Source organism: Malaclemys terrapin, chromosome 1 (genome assembly GCF_027887155.1).
Source record: "Malaclemys terrapin pileata isolate rMalTer1 chromosome 1, rMalTer1.hap1, whole genome shotgun sequence".
NCBI classification, from domain to species: domain Eukaryota; kingdom Metazoa; phylum Chordata; order Testudines; family Emydidae; genus Malaclemys; species Malaclemys terrapin.
This window is the reverse complement of record NC_071505.1, coordinates 47034278-47062134: the sequence shown is the minus strand read 5'-3', so window position 1 is coordinate 47062134 and position 27857 is coordinate 47034278. Positions and strand designations below refer to the sequence as shown.

The 27857-nt window shown below is 41.6% G+C and overlaps 1 protein-coding gene across 4 annotated transcripts in view; it reads left to right on the top strand.

Moving 5' to 3' along the window:
- The window catches only part of MET (MET proto-oncogene, receptor tyrosine kinase), a 141687-nt gene that overhangs the window by 26344 nt on the left and 87486 nt on the right, over nucleotides 1–27857 (top strand). For all 4 annotated transcript variants that reach the window (XM_054023687.1, XM_054023659.1, XM_054023677.1 and 1 more), the window contains 2 exons: nucleotides 3520–4734; nucleotides 27535–27726. In XM_054023687.1, the coding sequence (XP_053879662.1) occupies nucleotides 3535–4734; nucleotides 27535–27726 (1392 nt within the window). In that variant the 5' untranslated portion in view covers nucleotides 3520–3534. The remainder of the gene's footprint in view (nucleotides 1–3519; nucleotides 4735–27534; nucleotides 27727–27857) is intronic.

Sequence of the window (27857 nt, the reverse complement as noted above, 5' to 3'; positions counted from 1 at the left end):
ATCCATCCACAGAATTAGCTTAATAGGAAGCACCACAGGTCAAAATAACTTAAAAGACTCATCTAAACAGATGACACAGATGGGGATAAACTGATCAAAGGGAGGTCACTAAAACACAACATAGAAACTAACAGATTAGGTTTTTTACCGTAGTAACAGGAAGGTATTAACTAATACCTTGACCTGCACCAAGAAGAGAAAATGTAGCAAGTCCATAGCCTGGGTATTCTGGCACTGATTCAGCAAAGCACCTAAGCATGTGCTAAAGTCCCATTGAAATCAAATTAAAGTTTTAAGCACATGTTTAAGTGCTTTGTTGAATTGGGGTGCTCACACTTCTCAAGAGATGAGCTGCTGCATTTTTTACTAGCTGATGCTTTTGAGTACTTTTCAAGGGTATCACCAAGTAAAGCATTTTGCAGCCTTGAGGTTATAACAAGATGGCTCACTGTGCTGAAGTCTGCAAAAGAGGAATAGTGATTGTCTCCGGGCCAAACATTAGGAGAAAAGAGGCATTGTGTGCCATCAGTGTCTCCTTGAGATCCAAAAGCAGCAATGGAGATGATATAACCCCAAATTTGAAATACCAGTTATCACATTTGCATCAGCATCATTCCTATCTCACCAAGGTTGAGCCTACAGCAGTTTGCTTCTGCTTCCCACTCTTAGACACGGTGAAGCAGGAAATCCATAGTGGATGGGTTTGTGGGGAGCCATTTCCTTTTGCAACTGTATACATGTATTGACCTTGAGGGTTGTATAGCTGGAACTCAGCAGGAGTCGGCATCTGAGACTTCTTGGCACATGTCACAAATACAAAGGAAGACAAGTGTAAACATGATGGGAGGGCTCAAACTGCAAAGCCTGGATGAAGTTTGGTTCTCATGTGGTGGTCATATTTTCCTTCCTTGCTCATGGAGTTGAGTGTGGTACATATTATTAGTGCCCCCTGTTGCACTGCACGGAATTAAGGGAGCTGTTTAGCTCTGCACCTTGGATCTGATTCTGTAAATCAACTTCAGTGGGAATTTGTCTGTTCCAGACTGCAGAGTCAAGCCTGGGACTTGAACTCCAACAAGGAGATTAGTTAGTACCTGTGATTAGCAGCTCTTCAAGACCACAAGGCACCTGGGGAGCTGGGCAAAACTTTTTCCAGGGTAGGACCAGTTCCTGCCAGGAGCTACATAATTGCTAGTAGCAGCTAGTGCTGTCACACCTAGGGGGAAGTGGTGACAGTGACCCAGCTGGGACTTTCCCTTTATCTTTGGGACCTGAACACCAGTGTGGCATGGGAAAAGAATAGTCCACCATGTCTTTATAGCTTCTGGGTCCCAGTGTCATTAAAAGCTGGTATTTTGCTCTTTTGGTCTTGAACACCCAGGACAACCTCTGCAGGAGTTCTCTCAGATATCTGAGGGACCAGGAGGGTGGGTTTGGGTAAGGGAACTGCGTTCTGTAGGGGGATTTTAGGGGATGGGGCAGGGAGAAGGTTGTGTGTGTATTTGCTATACGCTCATCTTGTTCCAATGTATTAGACATCAAGTAACCTTGTGACTTTATTTTTGTAACTTTCATCTATCCACCCTTCAATTTCTCAACCTATTGTTTTCAGCTCTCAATTCTTGTGTCATGTTCAATATTAGAAGTTAAGCTCATTAGGGCAAGGAACGTGTCTGCCTATATGTTCTGCCAGGAGCCAGCACTCTGTAGATACTACAGCTAAATATTAAATCAAATTATCACTATTTTATAATGATAATATCCCTGCTCTTTTCCCCCCCAAATCAAATTCTTTTTCTTCTCAATATTCTGCTACTGTATTGCTAATTAATAGCAGAAAATGCCAGTTGCTTAAAAAACAATACTCTCATTACTCACTAACACAAGTGGATTGTCTTTCCTAGCAGTTTTTCAGAGACTGTTGCTGATAATCTTTGATTTTTTTCTCCATTCTTGATCATGATTCTTGACAGACCGTTGAGAGGTTTTTGGACAAGGGACAATTCTCTTGTTTGCAAACACTAAGTGTATAGACTAATGATGTAAGCCACAGAAAGAATGCAATATACATTGAAATAAAGTAAGAATATAGCAGAATTATTTTTGTTGTTTAAACCAGTCTAATGAAAATATAAAAGTTATATATTATATAAAATTTTCGGTGACTTGTAAAATTCTGTCATTTTAGCCAACATTTTGCTTTCTTTTTTTTTTTTAAATCAGTACAGAACTCCTGATTATTATATTTTGTATTTTCAAGTGTGTATTTAGGTCCCTAGAGACTGTGTCATTGTGAGCATTTGTCTATCAAAAACAATTGTTTAACTATAGCCAAATTATAAGCAATTTTTTCCATAAAATCTTCTAAACAGCATGTAATCATATTTCTTTTAGAAAGTATAATTGTTTTCTCCATAAGGAAGCCAAATTGAGCTTAGCAATTGTGGCAAGATATTAAGAGAACAATGTCTGGTATAATGTAGACTCTTGACCAAAATACACGCTAACCACAATTCATGTACTTGGTCAAATGAGAGGGTTTTAAATATCACACCAGTCATGGGCTTTTGATTTTTAAAGCCACATCAAATAAATGGGGAAAATAAGTAAGAAAGAAATATGCTACGTTTGTTGATTTCATCACTTCATGGCTCTAATTCATTTGATATCTCTTTGTTTACAACACAGTGCTTTGCCTGTATCTTCTGAAGGTTCTCCCAAGTGACTTATTGCTGTGGTACAGGGCCTAAAATTAAACTTGCACATGTCAAGAACCACAAAATACATAAAATGTTTTAAGGATATATTATAATGCCTTGTCTACATGAGAGAAAATGACCATTCCAAGAATTGGAACTGGTTGAATTCTTTTCAGACAAAACATTTTTTGCCTTTTATGGAATCTGCAGGGAAAAACAGAATGGTTTTCTGGTAGTGAAAAAATTAATTAACCATTTCAATAATGATTTTGATAAACGTTGTGAAACACTCAGCAAAGAACAAAATGAGTCCACTTAAATGCAAACGTCAACATTTTTTGTGAGGTTTTTTTTTTGACCAGCTGTACTAAAAACCACTCCCACCCCTAGATGTTGCAAAACATATCTCTTCCACACAAAGTTCTCCAGCCACTTTATATGTGTTTCAAGAACTGCTCTGATGAGAATTGCTTTCAGAATATTTAAGGACTGGGTTGATCTAAGCCATTTCAGTCTAAACTGTTTTAGCATCAATGTGGAATTAGAATAGCTGATATTATCATATACTACCCCACAATGCACCAGTGGTCTTTCAAAATCCACTGCTGCTGGGAAGTGGGCTGGGAGCTTTGAGATAGGTACCCATTAGACGTAATGGCAACAGTTTAGAACAGGACACAGGGCAAAACTGCAACTTGTTCTCAAGCTGGGTTAGAATGACTAATATACATACAGCATAGAAGCAGATCTTTGATAATAGATAAACTGAAGCTTTACTATATGAAATATAAACACTATTTATTTCAATATATTTTGACAGGTTAAATCTCTAACAATGAAGACTGTTGCTGCGTTTACTTCTGGGATTATTGTATTCCTGTTTTCTTTGGTGCAAAGGACCAGTGGACAATGTAAAGAAGCAGCTATAAAGTCAGAGATGAATGTGAGCATCAATTATCATCTTCCTCATTTTATCACAGAAACACCAATACAGAATATAGTTTTATATAAGCATCATATCTATATCGGAGCAGTCAACAAGATCTATGTCTTAAATGAAAATCTCCAGAACATTTCTGTGTACAAGACTGGACCCGTGCTGGAGAATCCTGATTGTGCACCATGTGAAGATTGCAAAGAGAGAGCCAATTTATCCAATAGTGTTTGGAAGGATAATGTCAACATGGCTCTGCTCCTAGAAACGTACTATGATGATCAGCTCATCAGCTGTGGTAGTGTAACTCGAGGTGTGTGTCAACGTCACATCATTCACCCGGACAACCCTGCAGACATAGAAAGTGAAGTGCACTGCATGTACTCAAAGCAGAGGGATGGCGAGTCAGACAACTGCCCTGACTGTGTTGTAAGCACTTTAGGAACCAAAGTTTTGGTGACTGAAAAGGACAGATTTGTAAACTTTTTTGTTGGGAATACTGTGAAGTCTTCATTTCAACCACAGCATGCACTACATTCAGTGTCGGTTAGAAGGTTAAAAGAAACCCAGGATGGTTTTGAGTTTCTCACAGATCATTCTTATATGGACATTCTCCCACAGTTCAGGGACTCTTATCCCATTAAGTACGTCCATGCCTTTGAAAATGACCACTTTGTCTACTTCCTAACAGTCCAGCGTGAATCTCTTGACTCCCAGGCTTTTCACACAAGAATCATCCGTTTCTGCTCTTTTGATTCCGAGTTGCGCTCTTACATGGAGATGCCTCTTGAGTGCATTTTTACTGAAAAGCGGAGAAAGAGGTCAATTCGAAATGAGATATTTAATATTCTGCAGGCTGCGTATGTCAGTAAGCCAGGTGCAGTTCTGGCCCATGAAATGGGGCTTAGCGTGAACGATGACATTCTGTATGGTGTCTTTGCACAAAGCAAGCCAGACTCTTCAGAACCAACAAACAGATCAGCTGTCTGTGCAGTCTCTGTCCGAACAATCAATGAATTCTTCAACAAGATTGTAGACAAGCAAAACATGAAATGTCTTCAGCACTTTTATGGGAAAGATAGCAAATATTGTTTGAAAAGGGTAAGTGAAAATTACTTTGTCACATATAAATTTGGTACTGGATTCTGCCACCCGTTACTCACATTGACTACTCCATTACTGTGTGATTGTTCCATTGATTGCACTAGTGAGATGCAAGTCTTTGCTGGCTGAGGCCCCTAATCATTTACAGGTTATTTGAGTTGTCCATTTAAATAAGCAATGATTAGCACTAGTTCCGGTCAGCTTTGCCAATGATTCATCTTTGCAAGAAGCAATTACTGTAAATCGACTGCAGGAGTCAACGAGGGGCTTAAGGAGATAAAATAAAATATTAAAGGGCCTGAAAAAACTCTTTTAAAAACAACTAATTTGTTTTGTGTTCTTTTGTTTCTAAGGATCTATTAGACCATAGATGGAACAATGAGGGAATTAGATTTCCTGCTGTCATTAAAAGGGGTTCACTAATATCAGTCCCCTTGTGCATTGAGTCTCCTAAAACTAAAACTCACAGAGAAGGTTAACGGTGAAATAAAGGCTTTTTTAAAGAAAAAAATCTGTTTCATAATATAAATCATTAAGGGCCAGATTGTGGTACCCTTACTCATGTTTCATACACAAGCAGTCCCACTGAAGTCAGTTTAGTTAATTCAGTCAATGGGATTTCTTGTGGAGTCGGGTGCTATTTACTGTGAAAAAAGCTATCTGAATCTCACCCTACCCGAATGCAGTCCCAGTCCTGCAGTGAGAACTAAGCAAATGTACTCTTGTCTCTGCACATTTCTCTGCGAAGAATTGGGTCCTAAAGAAGTAACCTAGAAGCTCACTTTTTCTGAGTGCAATGTAGGGTTTATTAGATAAATGGGAATCTGGGTTTTTTGTGGTAAATATTGTCTACCAAAAGATGCAACCTGTATTCAGATAATGAAGGGTTCCATATCTTTACATCTGTGCTTTCACAAATCTGCTACATATTGAGGGTTTCCCTGATGGTGCTGGTGGCATCCCAAGCAATTAGAACAACAAAGAGGAAACAAAAGAAAAACCGCTCCTACCTCTCTATTAAGTGGTCTGTGGTGATGTCAGTGGAAATATGGAATCCTGTATTCAGGACTGGACAAGAAGGACTTTTGAAACAAAATATTTAAAACGTAAACATATTTGTAACACATTCTGTTAAGGACCTGAGACCTTACAGGCTTTGTGCTGTCCCTCCCGGATGCCAATGGATGTTAGGCGTTCAGCACCAGGATGGGGCAAACATCACACTGGGCGAATCGATCACTGCACAGATCCACTGGCATGTCCCTTGTGACAGAGGCATGCTCCACAAGTGTAGAGTGGATATCCATTGGGCTAGAACAGTGGTTCACAAACTGGGGTTCATGAACCCCTGGGGGTTTGTGAAATGTTACATGGGGTTCTCGGGAAAAAATTCCCTAATGGTGGACAGAGCTGTCCCTGCAGACCCCGGTCAGCCCGGGGCCAGCAGCCCGGAGCCCCTGAACTTTAAAGAGCTAAGCAGATCAAAGCAAGCATATCTATCACACTGAGGAGATTTAAATTTCAAGACTCCTTATAAGAAATGGAAAGGAAGGTGGATATTTTTTGCTGTTTTTAAAATTAAATAGGCAGCTAGTATTGGTTTTTAAATTATTCTGAAGAACAAGTTTAAGCTTTGTTGTAATGTGCGCTGTTTGCCTGGACTGCTCAAGACCTGAATGCTTGTGTAGGAGGAACTCTTTGAGTTGGCTTCTTAAATACCTTCATGCTGTTTCACATCTGATACTCCTTGATGAAACATAGGAGCCTTGTCTTATAACAGGCTTATTCAAAGTGATACAAGCAACAAAAGTGAGATATTGGAAGAGTGTTGCCATTTTCATAATGTAATAAAAATACTGTAATGATAAATAATAATTAATAAATGTGTAATAAGCATGTCATAAAAACAAATTTTATATTTCCAAGATCACTGCTTTTATAATTTATACTCAGGTAAAGAAGAAAATCCCTGGAAATATTCATTTTTAGGAGGGGGTTCGCGAGACTTGACATTTTAGTGAAAGGGGTTCACAGATTGTTAAAGTTTGGGAACCACTGGGCTAGAATAATCTCTAAATAGGCTCCATTATGATTCTGCAGCCTTCAGTGGAGGATTCCTTGCTAGAGATTCCCAGAGCTGAGCTGAGATACTGCTGGCACTGTGAACATGTCACACTCTATATTTTACTCTTTTTCTTTCTAATTTTCAGGAAAATAAATACAGTTTAGAAAATTCTTAATATAGTAGCTTCTGTTATCTTTTTCTGGTGCCTTGTCATCGTCTTTTCTTCATTTTTCATTTTGTGTTTCACTCTGAGTATCCATTTTTATGCTCTGAAAATAGTTTTCTTCCTTATTCTCAGATTATTTGTGTGGGGGGGGGGGGGGAGTTTAAGATCATTTTGTCCTTTAACTTATCTCATTCTCCTCTTACCCAGCCAAATCTCTTTTATAAGATGGTCTTTTCACTGCAAAGTGTCCCTTTAATATATTGATGGAATAATCTGTGAGTTTTCACACACGAAGAATTTTTTTCCTGCTTCAAAATGCTTTCTAGGCTCTTCCACTGTTTTGCATATCTGAGCTAAATGTATTATGGCTACAGAGGGTTTATTACAGTTGCACATTTCCAAGAAATGTCATCAGAATTGCAGATTTCTGCTCTTATTTCAGCTATATAACATTGGTAAAGGATTGCTTCAAAGGGAGGGAAATGGGTCTGTGCCTTTTGTGCGCCTTTATTTTGTATAAAGAAGGCTTGAATGTACTTCTGATAGTTTTTTACCATGGAAATATCAAGACTGTCAAGATTTACATTCTTTTTTTGGTGGAGAACTTATTGGAAGGCTTAAATATCTATTGTGAGCTTTCTCGGCACTGGATTGAAGGGGTAGGTGATTGGCAAAGGATTTTTAAAAACTGGGAGTGTGCCCTTTCATTGCTTCATTATGATGTATAAAGAAGACCTAAAAGGTTTTGGTTTGGTTTTGGGAGGGAAGTAAATGTCTTTTTTTCTTTTCTTTTCTTTTCTTTTAATCTTAGAAATATCAAGAATGTCAAATCTCAGATTTTGCTGGAGAACCTCTGGGTGGTTTTAGGGATGTTTACTGTGAACTTCAACACCTTAATTGAAGAGATTGGGAGTTGAATATTTATCTCAAGGTTTCCTTTATCCGGAGTGTTCTTTAATCACTGAAGTTCAATAGAAGATTATAAAAACAAACAAAAATCAAAGAGTTTTAAACAGTCTGGCTGAAAATCACTTTCCCTGTCAATTACTCAGCTTTCATTTTCTTGACTCTTGTAATATCACCATTTCACATATTTTTCCAGTCTAGAAGGATGTAAATTTCTAATGTAAAAAACAAGCAGAGAAAAAATTTCCTTTTAAAAACGGATCAAACAAAAGCACTTTTCAGGCGTTCTTTATGCGTCATAGAGAAGTTTAAAAGGCCACAACCCAACTTTTCCCTTTGTAGGTCACCTTTCATTTGATATAAAACTTTCTGTAAATGATGACAATTTGTCATAGCTTATTTTGGCGAATCAGAATGTTACTTTGTGTAATTTAGCCAAAATTATGTCTCTCTTTAATGTTATGAGAGATGCAAACCACAGTCCTCTGATGCAAGAGAAAATGTACTGACTTCTACAGGATTAAGTAATAAGAGAGTTCAAACAATACCGCAGTAATGAAAGTGTCATGTTAGCAACATCCAAACCAAACGCTGTGTCTTTGGCACTGTTTTCAAGGCAATCCTATAATATTTGATCATTTACAGTCAAAGGCTGATAGGTGAAGGACAAATCACATTAGCAGACAGAGTTGCAAGACCACATTGCCTTTGTTTCTGTTACGCTAACAGATAACCCTTTGAATGACTATTCCTCGGTGCTTTTGTTGTTTGGTGTGAAGCAGCTGAAGCTAGAAATGGGCCCAAACCAGAACAAATTATCTGAAATTTTCCCTCTACCCTTCCTTCCCTAATTTGGGTGTTTGAATGAAAATGCTTCAATTTACCTCGGTTTGGTTGACAAAACTGGTTTTGGTTGTAAAAACTTGTCAGTTTTTACAAAACACAAATCAAAACTGGCTCCAGTTTTCCCTGTCTTTCAGAGAAGTTCATACAAGACCCAGCCCATAAAAGTCGGGGGGGCAGATCCACAGCTGGTATAAATTGTCATAGCCCCATTTAAGTCAATGGAGATACGACAGTGTATGCCAGATGAGGATCTGCTCCAGTTTTGACATTGATTTCAATGGGAACAGGAGAGCAATCAGAATCAGCTTTGAATCAGAAATAAAAAAGTGGAGTAAAACTAAGGGTTTTCTAGTGCCTAAGCCAGGGCAAAAAGAGTGATGTGAAGTGGCTGCAAATCTCTCCTGGAGGTTTTTGAATCATTGCTCTGGCATCTCCTCATCCACACCTGCTGTGGAAACTGGGTGTCGGTTTTAGAGGATTGAGCCTTAGTCACTGGTTCAAAATTAGTCATGTTCAGCTACTAAAATAGATGAAGATTCAAATCAAGAGCCAAATCCTACTTGCCTTTCCTCACTTACGCACATAGTCCCAAGGGGCCCATCTAAGTTGTGACTTCAATGGGACTCCTTAGGTGTGTGAGATGGGCAGGGTTTGGGCTCAGCCGGTACAGCTGTATTATAAATGATCATATTTTTACTGAGCAGTAAGCTTAGAATTTTTTAATTTGGAGTTTTTTCACATTGATTTTTTTTTATGTAGTAAACAATTGTGAGCCAATTTGGCTCTCAGTTACATGGATCCAATTCCCATGGAGGCATGCCTGTGGAAGTGCAAGCAGAATTCAGCTCTAGATTTCCTGTGGCACAGGGATTCCTTTTGTTTTGTTTTTCCTGTGAGTTTTCACTCCAAAGTTACTCCATACAGTGTCTTTGATCCAAAGCATGGCAAAGCACTTTGCAACCAAACAGAGAAACCATAGGCTGTTCTTTGTCACCGAGTACCCTGGGATGTGGCCAGACAAACTGGTCACCACTCCTATCAAAGGAAGAGCTCAAACAGATACAAATAATTTTGAAGGAAGGTGAAATGAAAATAAAGTAAAAAAAAAAAACAGTAAAATAAAAATTCAGTGATGTTTCTTTATTACTGTTGCAAAGATGATAGATGAGTTAAATTGGGTTATGCTTATATTATAATGGAAGAAAATAATTGCTACCTTCCATCAGGAAACCACAAAGACCCTTATTGATCTGTCATCCTCAGGGTATGTCTAGTAATATTTAATAAAATAAACAGAGACAAATAACTCTTTAGGGGCCCTGTAATCTCCCACACCATTTGGATTACAAATTTTTGGCAGAATTAAAAATAGCCCCACATCTCTGTGATTATAAAGGCTTGGAGGGGCTCATTTAAACAATCTCACACAATAAAGGAAATGGATTTTCTATTACAAGTAGAATACAATATGGGCTGAAATATTTCTCCTAAGAATCAGGCACTAGTATCCTGATTTTTTCATTAGTTGATGCTTTTAGAAATGCTCTATATTAAAAAAAACATAAAAAATATCATCTGAGATTCTCGCTCGTGATGCTAAAAAGAACTTTGGGTATGTAACCTTCCTTAAGGTTGGTATGCCATAGTAATTCAAATTAAAAAGCTGTAAAAGTTAAGGGCCTGATTGTATCCACTAAATCTATGCATAGAGGGTACCAGCGTATGTTGCAGCATCCCCTCCCACCTTTACAGCATCTGTAGAGGGTTCTCGGTAGGTCATCTGTTGGATGCGTAAGCAGACTGTGATGGGGCAGTGGGAAATGTGCATTGTCCTCTAGGAAAACATGCTTAGCTCACAGCAGAAAGATAATACAGCCTAAAGGTGTATTATCTCTGTGTGATCATTCTCCATGGGATGCCATTAAAAGGGAGATCCAGGGAAGGAACCAGGTACAGAAGTCCTGTCATTCCCTTGGAACCACTGCCAGGGAGTAGGAGGTGACTTTTGGAGACCCAGATGTGGTGTAGAAATGTCCTCCTGCTGATCCCTAGGATCCATGGAGTTTGGGGCTGCTACTTGCTACCCTGATGGGGAGAAAGCTGTGCAAAGAGAACCTTGCTGAATTTCCCTCCTCCTGAGCTCCCTGTTAGGGGCTGGTCTCTGTTTATCTCCTACTCTGTTGTTCAGTATGATGAGGATTTTTTTTTTTTAATAATTTTCTTTCTGAAAGTCGGGTTATTCTGTGAAACTGACATTTGTTCTCCTGTCATCTTCTAGCAAAGGTGCTGCTTTCTCAGGAAAGCCAACTAATAACGCTCACCTCCAGACTTTTAAATCAGATCCTTTGATTGAAGAGAAGGCTGCCCATTGGTCACTAGTGTGGCAAGAGAATGTACTGCATACTCTGAAAATGCACAGCCCCAACTTCTAGTAGTTCAATGAACAGTTTCTAGATGTTGACCGGTGGATTGAATTTCTTTTTTTTTTTTTTATGTCTCAGATTTGTAAAATGCCTTTGAATGTCTCTTAAAACATGTGAACATTAATTAAATAACAAAATAACAGTTTTTTTCATATCAGGCTGAAGCCAGTCTCCAACCTTGCCTCCTTCAAAGTTCCTTCCCATCCCCTCCGTTCCACAAATGATGCCATCCTTTGTCCCACTCCTGCCTCTGACCCTTCTTCCATCCCATCCCCTATGCTTGGGACACTCTCCCTAGGTCTGTTTCTAAAGTCACCTCCTTCTCCTCAGTCACACCCCTCCTAAAAACCCACTTTTGCTGTGTCACCTATAAGAAGCAAAATGAACAAACATAATAATGTACTGCATCATCCAAACGGGCACATGTGCCTTACTGTGTAACCACATTGTCTGAGATACAGTCATAGAGTTTAAGGCCAGAAGAGACCACCAGATCATTTAGTCTGACCTCCTGTACATCACAGGGTACTGAAACCACCCAGAACCCGCATATTAAACCCAACAACCAAAATTAGACTCAAATATTACAGCCCCTAGGAGACTAGACTATTATATGCCACAGGACGAGAATATGAGGGATCAAGGTGCACCAATGCCCAAGGACGCTGCGCTAGCAGGGGAATGATTAAGTGAAATATATACAGATAATCCTGGCAGGTGACCAGGACCCACACACTGCAGAGGAAGATTAACCCCTTCCCCCTGACCCCCCGGTACTGCCAATCTGACCTAGGAGAAAATGCTTTCCCAACCTCACATATGGTGATCAGTTAGACCCTGAACATGTGAGTAAGAACCAGCCACCTGAGAGAGAGAGAAAGCTCACTCTCACCTCAGAGCCCTGGCTCTCCCCATCCACAGTCTCCAGCCATAGACACTGTCTTTTCTGATGCTATAGAGGAAGGAGATTTAAAAAAAAAACCTACCCAGAATACACTGGAGGAGGGGGAAATCCCTTCCTGACCCCAGGTGACCAGCAGAGACCCTGAAGCATGAGCTTTTAGGAACATAATTTATGGAAGTGAGCCCAGCCCTCTCCCTTCACAAACAACCCCATCATACAATTGCATGCATAATTGTCCAGCTCTCTCTTAAAACTAACTGTTGTTTGCCCCTACAACTCTCAACAAGAGGCTATTTCAGAATCTCATCCCTCTGATGGTTGGTATTATAACCCATGTCCCTCCACTCCCAGTTCCCCCTTTTTGTCATGTCTGAAGTGAAAGTCTAAATCATGCAAACAAGTATGTATGGCACTTCAGCTCCCTCAGTACCTATCCTGCTTCAGCTGTCCTCAGCATCGCTTCCAGTCAGGTCCAGTCCAATTTGAGTTGTAGTTTTATCTAAGTTGGTGACCCCTTGGCACTTTCACAACTGCCAGCCCTAGAGCAGCAATAGGAAATTGGGCTTCAGCATCAGGAGACTTTAAAGGAACCTCAGTTCCTTAGTCCAGGTCTATCTTCAGCACCTTCGCAGTAAATGCATTGGCTTGTCACAGAAGTAAGCAATTGTATAACGTACGCTTTGGGACAGATTCTGCTCTCACACGGGTTTGACATCATTGTAACTGTACAACTCCTAATTTACCCCTGATTCTGAGAAACCAGAATCAGATCCTGTATTTTATAAAGAATACCATTACTGTAAACAATGGGCCAAATTTATTGGTGGCTTAAGCAATGACATAAATGGATTAGAAGACAAATGCAGGTAGCAAAGCAATGCAAGCTGTGCAATTTGGCTTGCAGCAGGTGAGCAGAATGAATGGTTGTAGCAAGGAAAGTACTGAGGGAGCAGAAGAAGAAATTGCAGCCCAAAAAAGGCACCCAACAGGAGGATGTAATATAAGGTGTGCTCTGCCTCCTCTGTGTGTATGTCAGGGGTTCTCAAACTGGGCGTCGGGACCCCTCGGGAGTTCACGAGGTTATTACATGGGGGGTCGCAAGCTGTCAGCCTCCACCCCAAACCCTGCTTTGCCTCCAGCATTTATGATGGTGTTAAATATATTTAAAAAGTGTTTTTAATTTATAAGAGGGGTCACACTCAGAGGCTTGCTATGTGAAAGGGGTCACCAGTAAAAAAGTTTGAGAGCCACTGGTGTATGTTATTCTGCTTTTGCACACATACTGAATGGAAATAGGTACAAATTATACTACTTTACCCTTAAACTCATACCCATCTTCTGACCTAATTTCATCCAACATGTCTCTTACACCACTGTTTAAGGGCTTCTCTAAATATGGAATTATTCCACAATAACTATTTCATTGTAAATTCACACCCTACCTTTTTCTGGAATAACTTTCACAGATAAGCCATAAGTCACAAATGAATGTGTCCTAGGGACTTCCATGGGAGAAGCACTTGCTGACACCAAGTCTGGATATTTTACCAACATCCTTTGTGTCTTATTTTTAATTCATTAAACTGAATAATGAACCAACACCTCCACAATGATAATTTGTGTAGTGAGTGAAACGTCATAAAATCAGTATAAATGAAATGGACAAAATTCAGAGATTGCATAGGTCCATTATATCTGACTGAATCAATAGTATTTACTTAGTGCTAATGCACTAACTAGATTACAAGAACTAATGCAACAGTGGTCAATGACAAAAACAAATAACTCTTTGACTGATCTTGACAATAGAATGTGCAATGTTTTTAATTTGTATTAACTAATTACACTAACATGTATGTCTTTTCTACCTTGTTACCAGTCTCACCAGTAACCAGTCTCACCTCTTTTTTTCTGTTATTCAGCAGTGAAATAGACCAAAGCAACAAGTATTAAGAGTTGATTGGAATGATGCTATATTACTATGTGAAATGTACACCAGTGACTTTTTTCACAGAACTACCTTTTTGGGGGGTATGATTAATTTAAATAATATTTCTATTGACTTCAGTGGATTTGGGATCAGGTCTTTAAAGTGTAAATTGTGTGTTAAATGTAATATTTCCTTCCAAGCTTTTTGTTTTGTTTTGTTTTTTTGTTTTGCTACAAGGTGCTGTTTCCATGTGACTTTTTGCGTGTGTAGTTGTAATTATAGGGAACACACATAGCATCACCTATAGCTAAGGTTGCCTAAACATTTCCTTTCTAAAGGATTATTTTCAGTTGTTTATAGCTTTTTCAGAGGTATACCTTTGCAGCCAAGATATGAGATGCTTGCTCTCAGAAAGGGAGTGCATTTTCCCCCTGAAAGTTTCATCAAAAACATTTGAGTCATTTTCAAGCACAAAAGGAGTGGGGGATGGGAACAATTTTTTACTTAAAAAAATTGCAACTTTTTTTACATTTTAAAGAAAAGCTCTAGTGCTTCAGTTGAAGCTCGTTAGAAACTTGATGTTTGAAAAAGGCAGAAGGTCCAATCCAATACATTGAAATCTGTAGGATTCTTTCCATTGACTTAAATGAGTGCTGGATCAACCCCTTAGTTCTTCAGTCATAAATGTGGCTTTCATTGATTCATAGAAACTCAGATTTGAGTTTTCCAAAGATAGTGGAAGATGTATCAGTTTATACCAGGCATGAATTTAGCCCAGTGGATTTGCCCAGGTGTATGAGAATAAAATCTGTCCCATTCCGCATATTTTTCTCTGTTTCATCACCTCATTTGTCACCAGGATCAGGGCTGGGTTTAGGAGGCAAAAGGGGCGGTTTGCCCAGGCCCCATATTTGAGAGAGTCCCCAACATTACAAGAGAGGCCAAACTAGAGTGGGTAGGATTGCAACCTGGCACACTGGGTCACAATGCCACTCAGGTTTGGTGCCTGCCTTCAATATTGCATGGAGTGACTTGCTTGCCCTAGCAGAGCCCAGATCCCATCATAGCCACTGCTGGCATCATTGTGCCAAGCCTGAGGCAACACACCAGGCCAGGAGCCCACAGGCAGGAGCAGGTTGGGGGATACCGGTCCCACCAGCAGTGGGGCCAGAGCTCAGGGACAAGCGTGCCCCTGGCCACATGCAGGGTAGAGCCCGACCCATCCCAGTGAGGAGGGCAGCAACTTCACAGGCCTGGGCCCTCTTTGACTCCTCTTTTTCCCCCTCTTCTTAAAGTCTTTTACCTCCATGGTAATTTTTTGGATGGGGGTGGGGGAACCTCAGTTTCAGATTTTGACCCAGGCCTACAAAACCCTCTGTAGAGACCTGACAAAGAAGCGTGGGGCCTGATGCTGCTTTGTTGAAGCCAAAGGAAAATATTCCATGTGGTTTGATCCCCGTTTTGAAAATGGACATTTCTCTAATCCCAACAGACAGACAATAAATTCTTCCTGGGTGGAATTCACCTATGACAGGGACACATGCAGAACAATCAGGTCCTGGATTGGAGCCTTAAGCATAGGTGCTGGACATAGAGGTGCTAGGGGTGTGGCAGCACCCCCTGGTATGAAATGGTTTTCATCATACACAAGGTTTACCATTTTGTTCAATGGTTCTCAGCACCCCCACTATACGTATTGTTCCAGCACCCCTGGCTGTAAGTGCCTGGAGGCAAAAAGTCTGCCTGGCTGAGGGTGGGTACTACATGGTACAAGGCACCACAACTCCTACTTTGCCATAGGAATGAGCAATGGTTCAGTGCTAACCCAAAACCGGGCAGCATTATTAGGTCATGTACTAATTCATTGAGTCCCCCAGACAGCCTATGCTGGACGGGCTTCTATTAAGTCTCTGCTGCAAATTCAACCTGCCCTATCAAGCCAGGATACCCAGGAAGGACAGTGCCTGCCCTTCTTGATATTTAACCCCCACAGCAGCCCATCAGTGCAAGGAGGGTGCAATGTACCAATGGGGGTGAATCAGTGCCTTTATTCATAATATTTTGTTGAGAAACCTAGGTGGGAGGATATGAACATGAAATTAGCACCAGCAATAACTTAGGTACCAACAAGTTACATTGTTCTTATCATGAGCATTTACTCTGTGGATCAGTGAAAAACAAACAAAACCCAAGTATTGTTTGTATGGCATTTCCTGCTTATTTACATGCAGCAGCTTTTCTTGGGAACGCACCAACCTGTTCTTGGAACATGCATAAGTTGTTGTGCAATGTTTTACTAAGGAGCAGAACTGGACTGGTTACAGTATTGGATGAGTGGAAGGGTCTGCACAGGGCATGTGCCCCGTGCATGACATAAATGATGGCTCAGCATGAGTCCTTTCCATGGCTGATATGGAGGGAGGTAGCTCAGGGTTAGGATCAGGGAACCCAATATTTCATGGATCCTCCTGTCAGCATAATTCCCCCCCTGCCCCCCAGAGGTTACATCAGCAATTGGGCACAGGTAGGAAAATCTCATCTCATTCCCCAGTGCATTTCACAAGTGCTTCACCGAGCTCCTTGGACTGGGTGCTGGATCTGAATGTGGCCCTGGGTGAGGATTTGCATACATTCTAGAAGCGGACCTTGCAATTGCCTCTGTTGCTGCAGAATTTGCATGTCTCATTTATTTACTGTACTTATTTCTTGAGGTTTGGTCTATTGTACTGTAGATTTTTGTTTTATAGAGATTTCTTCTAATCTGCTTTCTTCCAAAGCAAGTCATGTGAATTAGTCATGTGAGTAACTTGAAAGGAATTCAGACCATGCGTGCCAGTTTATATACCCGCAGAGGTAGGAAATCTTCAAGATTTTAAACAACGTTTTGTCCAGTTTCACAAACAGTCTATACTACTTAATCATGCAGAAAAAATTCACCCTTCTGCCTTTGAGGGATGAAAGGGGAAATCCATTTACATGTCTGCTTTACCTTTTTCCTTGTATTTTATTCATTTTGTCCAACTGTGTCATGGACACCACTTGGGAAGTGGAAAAGGAGATTGTTCAAGTTGTCCTTTGTTGAGGAAATAGGCCAGAGAAGGATGAAGCAAATAGGGTTTGTAATTGTGCCAGAAATGGGAAAGTTTGGCATTGTTGTTTTCCCCCTCTTCTCATTTGGTTGCAGAGTTATAACTACAAGAATTGAGTAGTTGTCTCTACCAGAGCCCAGAATTAAACAGATTGGTATGTGACAGAAGTGGAGATTTATGAGGTACGTGACACCTCAGGAATAATTCCTTCCAAAGTCCAGTTCTTTTGGGCACTTTTGTAATGGGTTTTGGGTTCTGCACAGAACTGGGAAACTGGAGATATGGGTTCTATTCCTTAGCCTTCCAACAGACTTCCAGTGTGACATTGGGCAAATGATGTAAGCTCTCTGGGTGAAATCCTGGCCTCCCTGAAGACAACAGGGCCAGGTTTTCATCCTTTGTGTCTCGGTTTCATCATGAAACATGGGGGTAATAATACTCATCTACCTCGCTGGAGGGTCGTGAAACTAAACTAATTAAGTGTTTGTATACTGTCTTGAAATCTCAGATGGAAGGCACTATAGGGGAGCATAATATTTGTATTTTATTAAAAATATACAAGACTGTTTAGAGAGGGGAACCGCCACGGTTGCCCTATTTTCCCTTATTTGCTCTTTCTCTTGAGACTGTGTTGATACATCTAAGATTGCTACTGTGATGGGTTGGATCACAGAAACCCCCCTGAGAGCTGCCACCGGATGTGCCAAGACTACTACTATCCCTGTTTCCCTGCCAGCTCAGGACTCCAGCACCCTGTCTTGCTGAGCCAGACACTTCCATATGCTCCAACAAAGACCCAGGGTCTGAATTACTCACCCCAAAGCTGCAGGTTTATCTGAAAACAACTCACAGAAGTATGTTGTCTTTAGCACTCAGATGCCCAACTCCCAATGGAGTCTAAAACCAAATAAATCCATTTTACCCTGTATAAAGCTTATGCAGGGTAAACTCATAAATTGTTCACCCTCTATAACAATGATAGAGAGATATGCACAGTTGTTTGCTCCCCCAGGTATTAATACATACTCTGAGTTAATTAATAAGGAAAAAGTGATTTTATTAAATATAGAAAGTAGGATTTAAGTGGTTCCAAGTAGTAACAGACAGAACAAAGTAAGTCACCAAGCAAAATAAAATAAAATGCGCAAATCTATGTCTAATCAAACTAAATACAGATAATCTCACCCTTAGAGATGCTTCAGTAATTTTTTTTCTCAGCCTGAACACCTTCCAGGCCTGGGCACAATTCTTTCCCCTGGTACAGCTCTTGTTCCAGCTTAGGTGGTAGCTAGGGGATTCTTCATGATGGCTCTTTCCTCTCTCTCTTTGTTCTGTTCCACCCCTTTATATATCTTTTGCATAAGGCGGGAACCCTTTGTCCCTCTGGGTTTCCATCCCCACACACACACACTGGAAAAGCACCAGGTTAAAGATGGATTCCAGTTCAAGTGACATGATCACATGTCACTGCAAGACTTCATTACCTATTTGCCAGCACACACATATACAGGAAGACTCACACGTAAAACACAGCCATCTGTAGACAATGGTCCTGGTTAATGGGAGTCATCAAGATTTCAAACCACCATTAATGACCCACACTTTGCATAATTACAATAGGCCCTCAGAGTTATATTTCATATTTCTAGCTTCAGATACAAGAGTGGTATATTTATACAAACAGAATGATCACACTCAGTAGATTATAAGCTTTGTAATGATACCTTACAAGAGACCTTTTGCATGAAGCATATCCCAGTTACATTATATTCACTTATTATCATATTTTTATAAAACTATATAGACTGCACAGCGTCACAGCTACTTTTTCTTAACTGTATTCCATGAGGGCAGACACTCTTGAAAATTGTGTTCTATGGTGACAGTACGTTTTGTTTATCGCTAATCCTAATTCATTGACCGCCCTGGAATCATAAAGACAAAACCTTGTTTTGGAGAGTTGTCTCTACAGCGACTTTGGCCTTCTTCCTTCCAAATAGGCTAGGAAATCAGTCCAATATCTAAGACTATCTATTCTGTGCATTTTTATACCAAATTTATTTTTTGAATATTTATCCTATCATTGACAAATGTCCAGACCCACTAAGTGCTGGTGGTCCCGCCCACTCTCTCTGTGGATGGGAGTGCCTGATCGTGAAGATATTATTGTGGGACAGTACTTGTGTTGATATAGATTGCAAATGTTTCCTTGCCTTTTCTTTGTTAAAAATATAGGCTTTGATTCAGCAAAGTGTTTAAGCACATTTATTCATTTATTTGTATTACCGTAGTGCAGAGTGGTTCTCAATCTGTGGCCCGTGACCACTTGCAGCCCAATCAGCACACAGCTGCAGCCCATGTGCCATCCTCAGTGCCATACAGGTAGTATATATATTGTGTGGGTGCGGCCCATCTTATAAATAGAGAGCCCACAATGGCAAAGAGGTTGAGAACCACTGCTGTAGTGCCTAGGAGACTCAGTCATGGATCAGGAGTCCATTGTGCTAGGAGTTATACAAACAGAGAACAAAAAGGCAGTCCCTGACTGAAGAGCACATGTTTAAGTCCATCCCTGTCAAGAGAGTGTTTGAACATTCAATGGAACATAAAGAATCTGTTTTCCTGCATTGGGGCCTTAAAAAGGAGGGGGATAGCTCAGTGGTTTGAGCATTGGCCTGCTAAACCCAGGGTTGTGAGTTCAATCCTTGAGGGGGCCTTTAGGGATCTGGGGCAAAAATCTGTCAGGGACAGTAGTTGGTCCTATTGTGAAGGCAGGGGACTGGACTCAATGACTTTTCACATTCCCTTCCAGTTCTATGAGATAGGTATATCTCCATATAATAAAAAAAAGAATTAACAAAATGTTTAATTGTTTAGATCTTCAAAGACTACACTACCATTTGTGTTTAATGAAGCTGACCTCATGCTGCATACTGCACAAAGATGCAACGTAACTGATTGGTTTCATAATTTTAACTAATTTTAGTTAAATACACAGAAATATAGTCTTCATATCTGCCATGTTCTAATTGTTTTTTGCCCCTTTTCAAAAATGTTAATCTATTTTTCTCTATCAATATAAAAACCTGGAGATCCACTCACTTGTACCTAAAACTCCCCATTACTTCAGAGAGAGCTACAGATTTTTCTGATTCAAGTTTTACTCTGTGGAAATGCCTAAGTATCCATTTTTTTTTCTGATTTACTTGATGAAAAAGGTCATCCTTCCCTGCCCAACCTTATGCTCATCTTGTACCTCAGTTTCAGAGTCCCCAAACCTCTAAGTACCGCTACCTGCACATTTATTATTTTACTTTTGTATTGAAAAGTAAATGTGCTTTTTTTACACATTCACCATTCACTTGAATCATGAGACCTGCTGCCATGATTAAATCATTCATTTCTAGTTCATTCAAGATATTAAATATTATGACTTTTTCTGATTGAGAAACTCACATAATTTGGGAGCAGGATTTTGGATGGCAGAGGCCAGAAGAGATCATTAATGATTGCAGATTAGAACATAATAAGAACATAAGAATGGCCATACTGGGTCAGAGCAAAGGTCCATCTAGCCCAGTATCCTGTCTTCCAACAGTGGCCAATGCCAGGTGCCCCAGAGGGAATGAACAGAACAGGGAATCATCAAGTGATCCATCCCCTGCCACCCATTCCCAGCTTCTGGCAAACAGAGGCTAGGGACACCATCCCTGCCCATCATGGCTAAAAGCCATTGATGGACCTATCCTCCATGAATTTATCTAGTTCTTTTTTGAACCCTGTTATAGTCTTGGCTTTCACACATTCTCTGGCAGGGAGTTCCACAGGTTGACTGTGCGTTGTGTGAAAAAATACTTCCTTTTGTTTCAGAGTAGCAGCCGTGTTAGTCTGTATCCGCAAAAAGAACAGGAGTACTTGTGGCACCTTAGAGACTAACAAATTTATTAGAGCATAAGCTTTCGTGGACTACAGCCCACTTCTTCGGATGCATCCGAAGAAGTGGGCTGTAGTCCACGAAAGCTTATGCTCTAATACATTTGTTAGTCTCTAAGGTGCCACAAGTACTCCTGTTCTTTTTCCTTTTGTTTGTTTTAAACCTGCTGCCTATTAATTTCATTTGGTGACCCCTGGTTCTTGTGTTATGAGGAGTAAATAGCACTTCCTTATTTACTTTCTTCACACCAGTCATGATTTTATAGACCTCAATCATATCCCCCCCCTTAGTCATCGGAGAGAGGTTGGGGACTGGTATGTGTACCTGATGGTATGGGGCCCCTTTTGAGGGTCTGGAACACCAATTGCACTACTCCCCTCTCTCCACTGTTGAATAGCAGAGCTAATTTTGCTTCCATTAGGAGTCTAGCTAGAGATTGCTGAGCTGAATTCACTTTGGGCCAATAGTGCACCAGCACTGGGGCTCCCCTACTACAAGCTGAAATCACTAAAAGAGCTAAAATTGCTGACCTGAGATCACTGAGTGCTGTGTTAACTAGTGGGGGAGCCTGAAGATATATTGCTAAGCATCTGACAGAGTGGAGCAGTTTGCAGGATGGTTGGAGCGGCCCACGGAACAGTGAGCTGAGCAGTTTGCGGTGGCAGCTGGAGCAGTTCATGGGATGTCTGGTGGAGTGGCGCGGCTGGCAAAGCAGAGCAGTTTGTGGGACTGTTGGAGCGGTCCACAGAACAGCGAGCGAGTGAAGCGGAGCCAAGCAGTTTGTGGGGGCAGCTGAAGGAGCAGCACAGTGCGGTGTGGCTGGTAGAGCGGAGCCGTTCATGGGTGGGGAGGGATAGCTCAATGGTTTGAGCATGGGCTTGCTAAACCTAGGGTTGTGAGTTCAAGCCTTGAGGGGGCTATTTAGGGAACTGGGGTAAAAACTCTGTTTGGGGATTGGTCCTGCTTTGAGTAGGGGTTTGGACTAGATGACCTCCTAAGGTCCCTTCCAACCCTGATATTCTATGCTTCTATCTTTTTTCCAAGCTGAAAAGTCCCAGCTTATTAATCTCTCCTCATATGGCAGCTGTTCCGTACCTCTAATCACTTTTGTTGCCCTTTTCTGAACCTTTTCCAAGTCCAATATATCTTTTTCGAGATGGGGCAACCACATCTGCACACCGTATTCAAGATGTGGATGTACCATGGATTTATATAGAGGCAATATGATATTTTCTGTCATATTATCTATCCCTTTCTTAGTGATTCCCAATATTCTGTTCGCTTTTTTGACTGCCGCTGCACATTGAGTGGATGTTTTCAGAGAATTATCCATAATGACTCCAAGATCTCTTTCTTGAGTGGTAACAGCTAATTTAGACCCCATCATTTTATATGTATAGTTGGGATTATGTTTTCCAATGTGCATTACTTTGCATTTATCAACATTGAATTTCATCTGCCATTTTGTTGCCCAGTGTTGCGAGTTCCTTTTGTAGCTCTTCACAGTCTGCCTGGGACTTAACTATCTTGAGTAGTTTTGTATCATCTGCAAATTTTGCCACCTCACTGTTTACGCCATTTTCCAGATCATTTATGAATATGTTGAATAGGACTGGGCCCAGTACAGACCCCTGGGGATTGCAGGATCTGCAGCTATTGCAGAGACTTAGTAGAAATCCTTAACTAAAGCCTTTATTTCTCCCAGTCTGGTTTATATTGGATATTTTGAAATCTGATACTTGTCTAATTGGATAGCTTCATAAAAAGGCACTTTTGGAGGAGTTGGAGGGAAGAGGGTGGCAAATATTTTGAGGCCATCACATTTTGGACATTTGGTTTCAAATATGGAACTTTATATCAAGAAATTTTAATTTTATGTCAGCTAAATTGAATGTACAAGCATCAGTTAATCTTCAGGCAGTGACAATTCTTGCTAGCCTAGCTCAGAGACTCTTTTGACCAGCTGGCAACATGTATTTTTCAGACTGGATCCAGGGCAAATTCCAAGTAGTTACAATTTCCCCTTTGAGCAAATAGGATTATTACCTCATGTCCATACTGGATATGGGCAGAATTCAACACTTGCCTACTACACCTCATCACATTCCAATGGCACACCTCTATCACATTAACATTTTTCTTTCTGAGTCATATACACCACTTTCACTCCTAGTCATGCATAAGAAACAATGTAACCAAACCCAAACACATATCAGCAGGGTCCCTGGTTATTTCAATATTTATGTGATTTGTCACTAGGATTTGGCATAATATTGTAAATGTGTAACCCAGAGATCAGTTATTTTCCATATTACCATAGAATAGTTGGCAGAGTATTTGAGTCAGGAAGGGACTCAGTCTTCACAGGGTCAAAGGGTTCAAACAACAGCACCTCATTTTCCCAGTAGTATTTTGTGTTAGCTCAAACAGTGATTTACTTTAGGTTGGCTAGCAAGAACTAAGAGAAATGGGTGAGACCATTTAAAACTTTCCGTCCAACTCCTTGCTCTAGTTTTTGGGGTGGCCTCTTTGCTCCATTCAAAGAGCAGCTTTGTGTTTATCCCGTGCAGAGCCAGGATTTGTGGAAAGGCCTTGTGTTCAACATGTCCTTGGGGAGACGTCCAAAACCAGGACATCTGGGAGGAGGGTCAGTCTGGTCACATCTGTCTTTAGGAGGATACAGGAAGGTGTGATCTGTTAGGAGCAGGAGGGAAAATATAGGCCACTTGCTATTAATAAGGGATTGGAAAATGTTTAATGAGGACTGGCAGAATGTTCAAATTGCAGAAGATGAGGTTTTGATGTACATTTTGTGCCCCAGAAGGGAACTCTTCAAAGGAGGTCAGCAGCACAGATGCAGAGGAGTCACAGGTTCCTCTCTCAATATGGAGAGGGGGTTATAGCAAGGGAACAGTGGCTGAGATGGATACATGTTCAGAGGGGTTACAGCTGAGAGTTCTGCCCCAAAAATGCAAGGGTTGTGTATCCTCCTCTGCTGGAACTATTTGTGCTCATTGCATCTCTGTGTAGATGTTTTGCAGACACTTCTAGACTGGCCAGACTAGCACTGCAAAATAACCCTGCTTTTGAGGGCAGAAGAGACGAGAGGCTAAATGTGTTATGTATTAATCAAACATGAATTTTAGAGGAAGTGAGTGTAGTGGTAATTACCTAAAGTCATTACCTTCTGATGATTATTTGGTGGCCTATATGAAACGAGCTCATTGTCCAAAACAGTTCTTTGTGGGCAGGTGTCCACATCACATCACATCAAAATAACAGCATCAAAACCGATCCAGCAAAGCACTTCAAACATACAAACAGTCCCACTGAAATCAGTGCTGGAGAAGATGGAAGGAATCAACAGTCTTGAATCTGGGCCCACATGTCCCCAGGCAGTGCTCAGACCATGGTCACTTGAATGATTGGAGAAAGGGACCAGTGAAGCTCTAGCTTGCAAAGGGCCCTGCCCACAAAGCTCCTGATTGGGGGAGATGTCCAGCCCCATTGATTGGCTAGGAAGCTCTACTTAGGTCAGAAAGAGGCACAAGAAGTTGCCTGAGCAACTAGAGGACTCCTTGGCTAGTGGCTGCTATAGAGCCTGCCTACTTGACTCCTGAGCCCTACCCTGACTCCTGAGCCCTACCTCCCAGCCTGTTCTTGGTTCCTCGTTATTCCAGACCCCCATCTGTTCCCAGTTCTTGATTTCCTGCCTCACTCCGGGTCCCTGCTCCTACACCTTACCCCTGATGATGTCTCCGGCTTCAACCCCCTGGCTTGGCGCCTGGCTTTGATTCCGGCTCTGACCTTCAGTTTGGCACCTGACTTTGGCACCTGACTTTTGGCTTGGGGCCTGGCTCTGACCCTAGCTCAGTTCCAGGCTGTGGATGCAAACCATTAGGCATGACCGCCCATGCTCCATTCCCTGTACCAGGCCTAATTTGGAACCCCTTCTTGGCAGTATTGCTGTTGAGATGCATACAGTTCTACATGCATAAACTATCTTCCATCACCCGTAAATGTGGTTGTTTCTTCAGGTCACAGTTAAAACACATTGATTGGGCAGCAGGAGGAAGCTGGCACTGCTACAGCTTGTGCTAGAGTTGTTCCGAGGATCAAGAGAGTCTTAACTTTCTAGTGCTGCCAATGGGGGTCTCTTCATAAACACTACAATTAATAAAACATTGGGTAGACTGGAAAAGGGCCTTAAATGTCTTTGACCATTTATCCAGCACTGACTGACTGACAAGCCTCAAGGAACTAGTTTATTTACGTATTTGGTTGCCTTCTCTTTGATAATATTTTGTTCATAAGTAATATAAGGTAAATAATCTGCACCATGAGAATTAGAATAACTATGTTGTAGTAGAAGCTTATTCTGGCTTGCTATTGAAGTCAAAGGGTTATGGATCAAACTTTAATATCCCCCAACAAAAATTGCTTTTTAAAAAAAATCAGTAAACAAAAATTGAAAGAAATAAACACAAGCTCAGTATTGGTTTCAAAAGAGAGATCCATGATATTTTGCTTTCTTTGTATGTGTAGTCATAGAACATGTTCCAGTAGAAACATAGCTAGACTATTTCCAATTTTAAAGTGGTTATAGATCTTTTAAGGGATCCCTGTTTATTATCTATATTATTTCACCAAAATGGAAGATGAAACATCAATAGTAATGGAATTATCAGTTAATAGATTACTATTGAATTGTCAGTACGGCGTAGTTATCTTCTTTTCTAGATTAACCTAAAGTATATTATTCAAGAAATTTTTCCAATGAAAAGAAAAATCCATGTATTCTCCATTAATAATCAGAAGAGAATTTTTAAAAAGTCTGCAAATGCAGCATCTATTCTAATAATGTTCATGATACATTATTCTTTTCAATCTCTTTTTATATTTATGAGCAGTAGATGATCAAAATAATCTCAGCCTAAGTAATTATATTGACCTGGTTTTATTTTTAATCAGAATCAGGACCGTAGGCGTGCGCAGCCCATTTCATTAGGGTGTGCAGCCAGGGAATCCCGCCCTAGCCCCGCCCCCATCCACTCCCTCCTACTTCCCGCCCCCTGACTTCCCCCCTCAGAACCTCCAACCCCCCCTGCTCCTTGTCCCCTGAATACCCCCTCCTGGGACCTCTGCCCCTAACAGCCCCCCCAGGACTCCACGCTCTACCTAAGCCTCCCTGCTCCTTGTCCCCTGACTGCCCCCCTAGGATCCTACCCCCACCTGTCTCCTGACTGCCCCGACCTTTATCCACACCCCCGCCCCCAGACAGACCCCCGGGACTCCCATGCCTATCCAACTGCTCCCCACCCCCTGACAGTACCCCCAGAACTCCCAACCCATACAACCCCCCCAATCCCTGCCTCCCCCAACCCCTCCCCCAACCCCTGCCTCCTGACAGCCCCCCCCCAGAACTCCTGACTCATCCAACCCCTCCCCAGCTCCTTGTCCCCTGACCACCCCCTCCAGAGCCCCCCCCACTGCCCCTCCCCCAGGACCCTCCTTGCTCCCTGTTCCCTGACTGCCCTGACCCCTATCCACCCCCCGTCCCCTGAGAGACCCTGGGACTCCCATGCCCCATCCAATCCCCCCTGCTCCCTGACTGCCCCCTCCAGAGACCCCCCACCCTTAATCACCCCCCCCATCCAACCCACCCTGTCCCCTGACTGCCCCCACCCCTTATCCAACCCCCCTGGCCCCAGACTCCTTACCATGAGATGAGGCTCCTAGCCTCCCCCCGGAGCCAAACACTACCCCGCGGGAGCGCACAGCCCCGGCCCCTAGAGCGCTGCGCGCATGGCGGCATGGCTCCAGGGGAGGGGGGAAGGCAGGGGAGGGACCGATGGCTTGCTGCGTTCGTCTGGGCACTCCGGCCCGGGAGCACGGACCCCGCAGCTTGCCGCCCCAGGAAGTGGAGCCATTTGCGCACGCCTATGATCGGGACACAGGTTCTATCTCCCTCACTTCCTCTCATGCCCTCCCTCCGCCCCCCTTTTTTTTTTTTACTTTTTGTCTCTGAAAAGGGGGGAAGGATAAAAATGGGGAGGGAGAGAAGGAAAAATTGGAGGGAAGGGGTTGAAAATTTCAAAATGTTGTTACCACTCTTTCCCAGTTTTTTCTGAATATTTTTGCAAAAGATACCATATTTGGGGCAGATCTAAGTTTAAAGCATTTTTGAGACCTTCAGATGAAAAGCACTGTAAAATATATTACGTGTACTATACTATATCTTAATGTAAATGCTTACATATATCTACTTATTCAATAGAAAAAACATCATTATCTTCTGGGCATCCAGACAAAACATATTAAAACAAATGGGAAATATTCCCATAATATTAAGAAATCATTATCTTCCCCGTGGAACGTGATAACTGGTGAAACAATTACAGTTTGAAACCTCTAAGTACTTCTGATCAAATGCATTTGTGTCCACTTGCCAAATGACTTTTTTCTGACAAAGAGCTTTTCCTGCCTGTGCCCTGCTGAAGAGACACTATTCACGTCTACTTTATTTTCTGACAGACATTTTCAAGAAATGCCTCGTACTGTGGAGCACAAGATGATGAATATCGTCTAGAGGTTACGACTCCTTTGCAACGGGTTGACTTGTTTATGGGGCAATTCAACAGTGTCCTGCTAACTTCAATATCCGTCTTCACCAAAGGGAATCTTACTGTTGCTAATCTGGGAACGTCTGAGGGCCGCTTCATGCAGGTAAATATAACTGTGACATTAGCACACTTTAATGTGCTCCACTTAGGAAGTGCTCCACGTAGGAAGAAAAAATCAGTTTCACACATACAGAATGGGAAGAGACTGTCTAGGAAGGAGTACGGCAGAAAGGG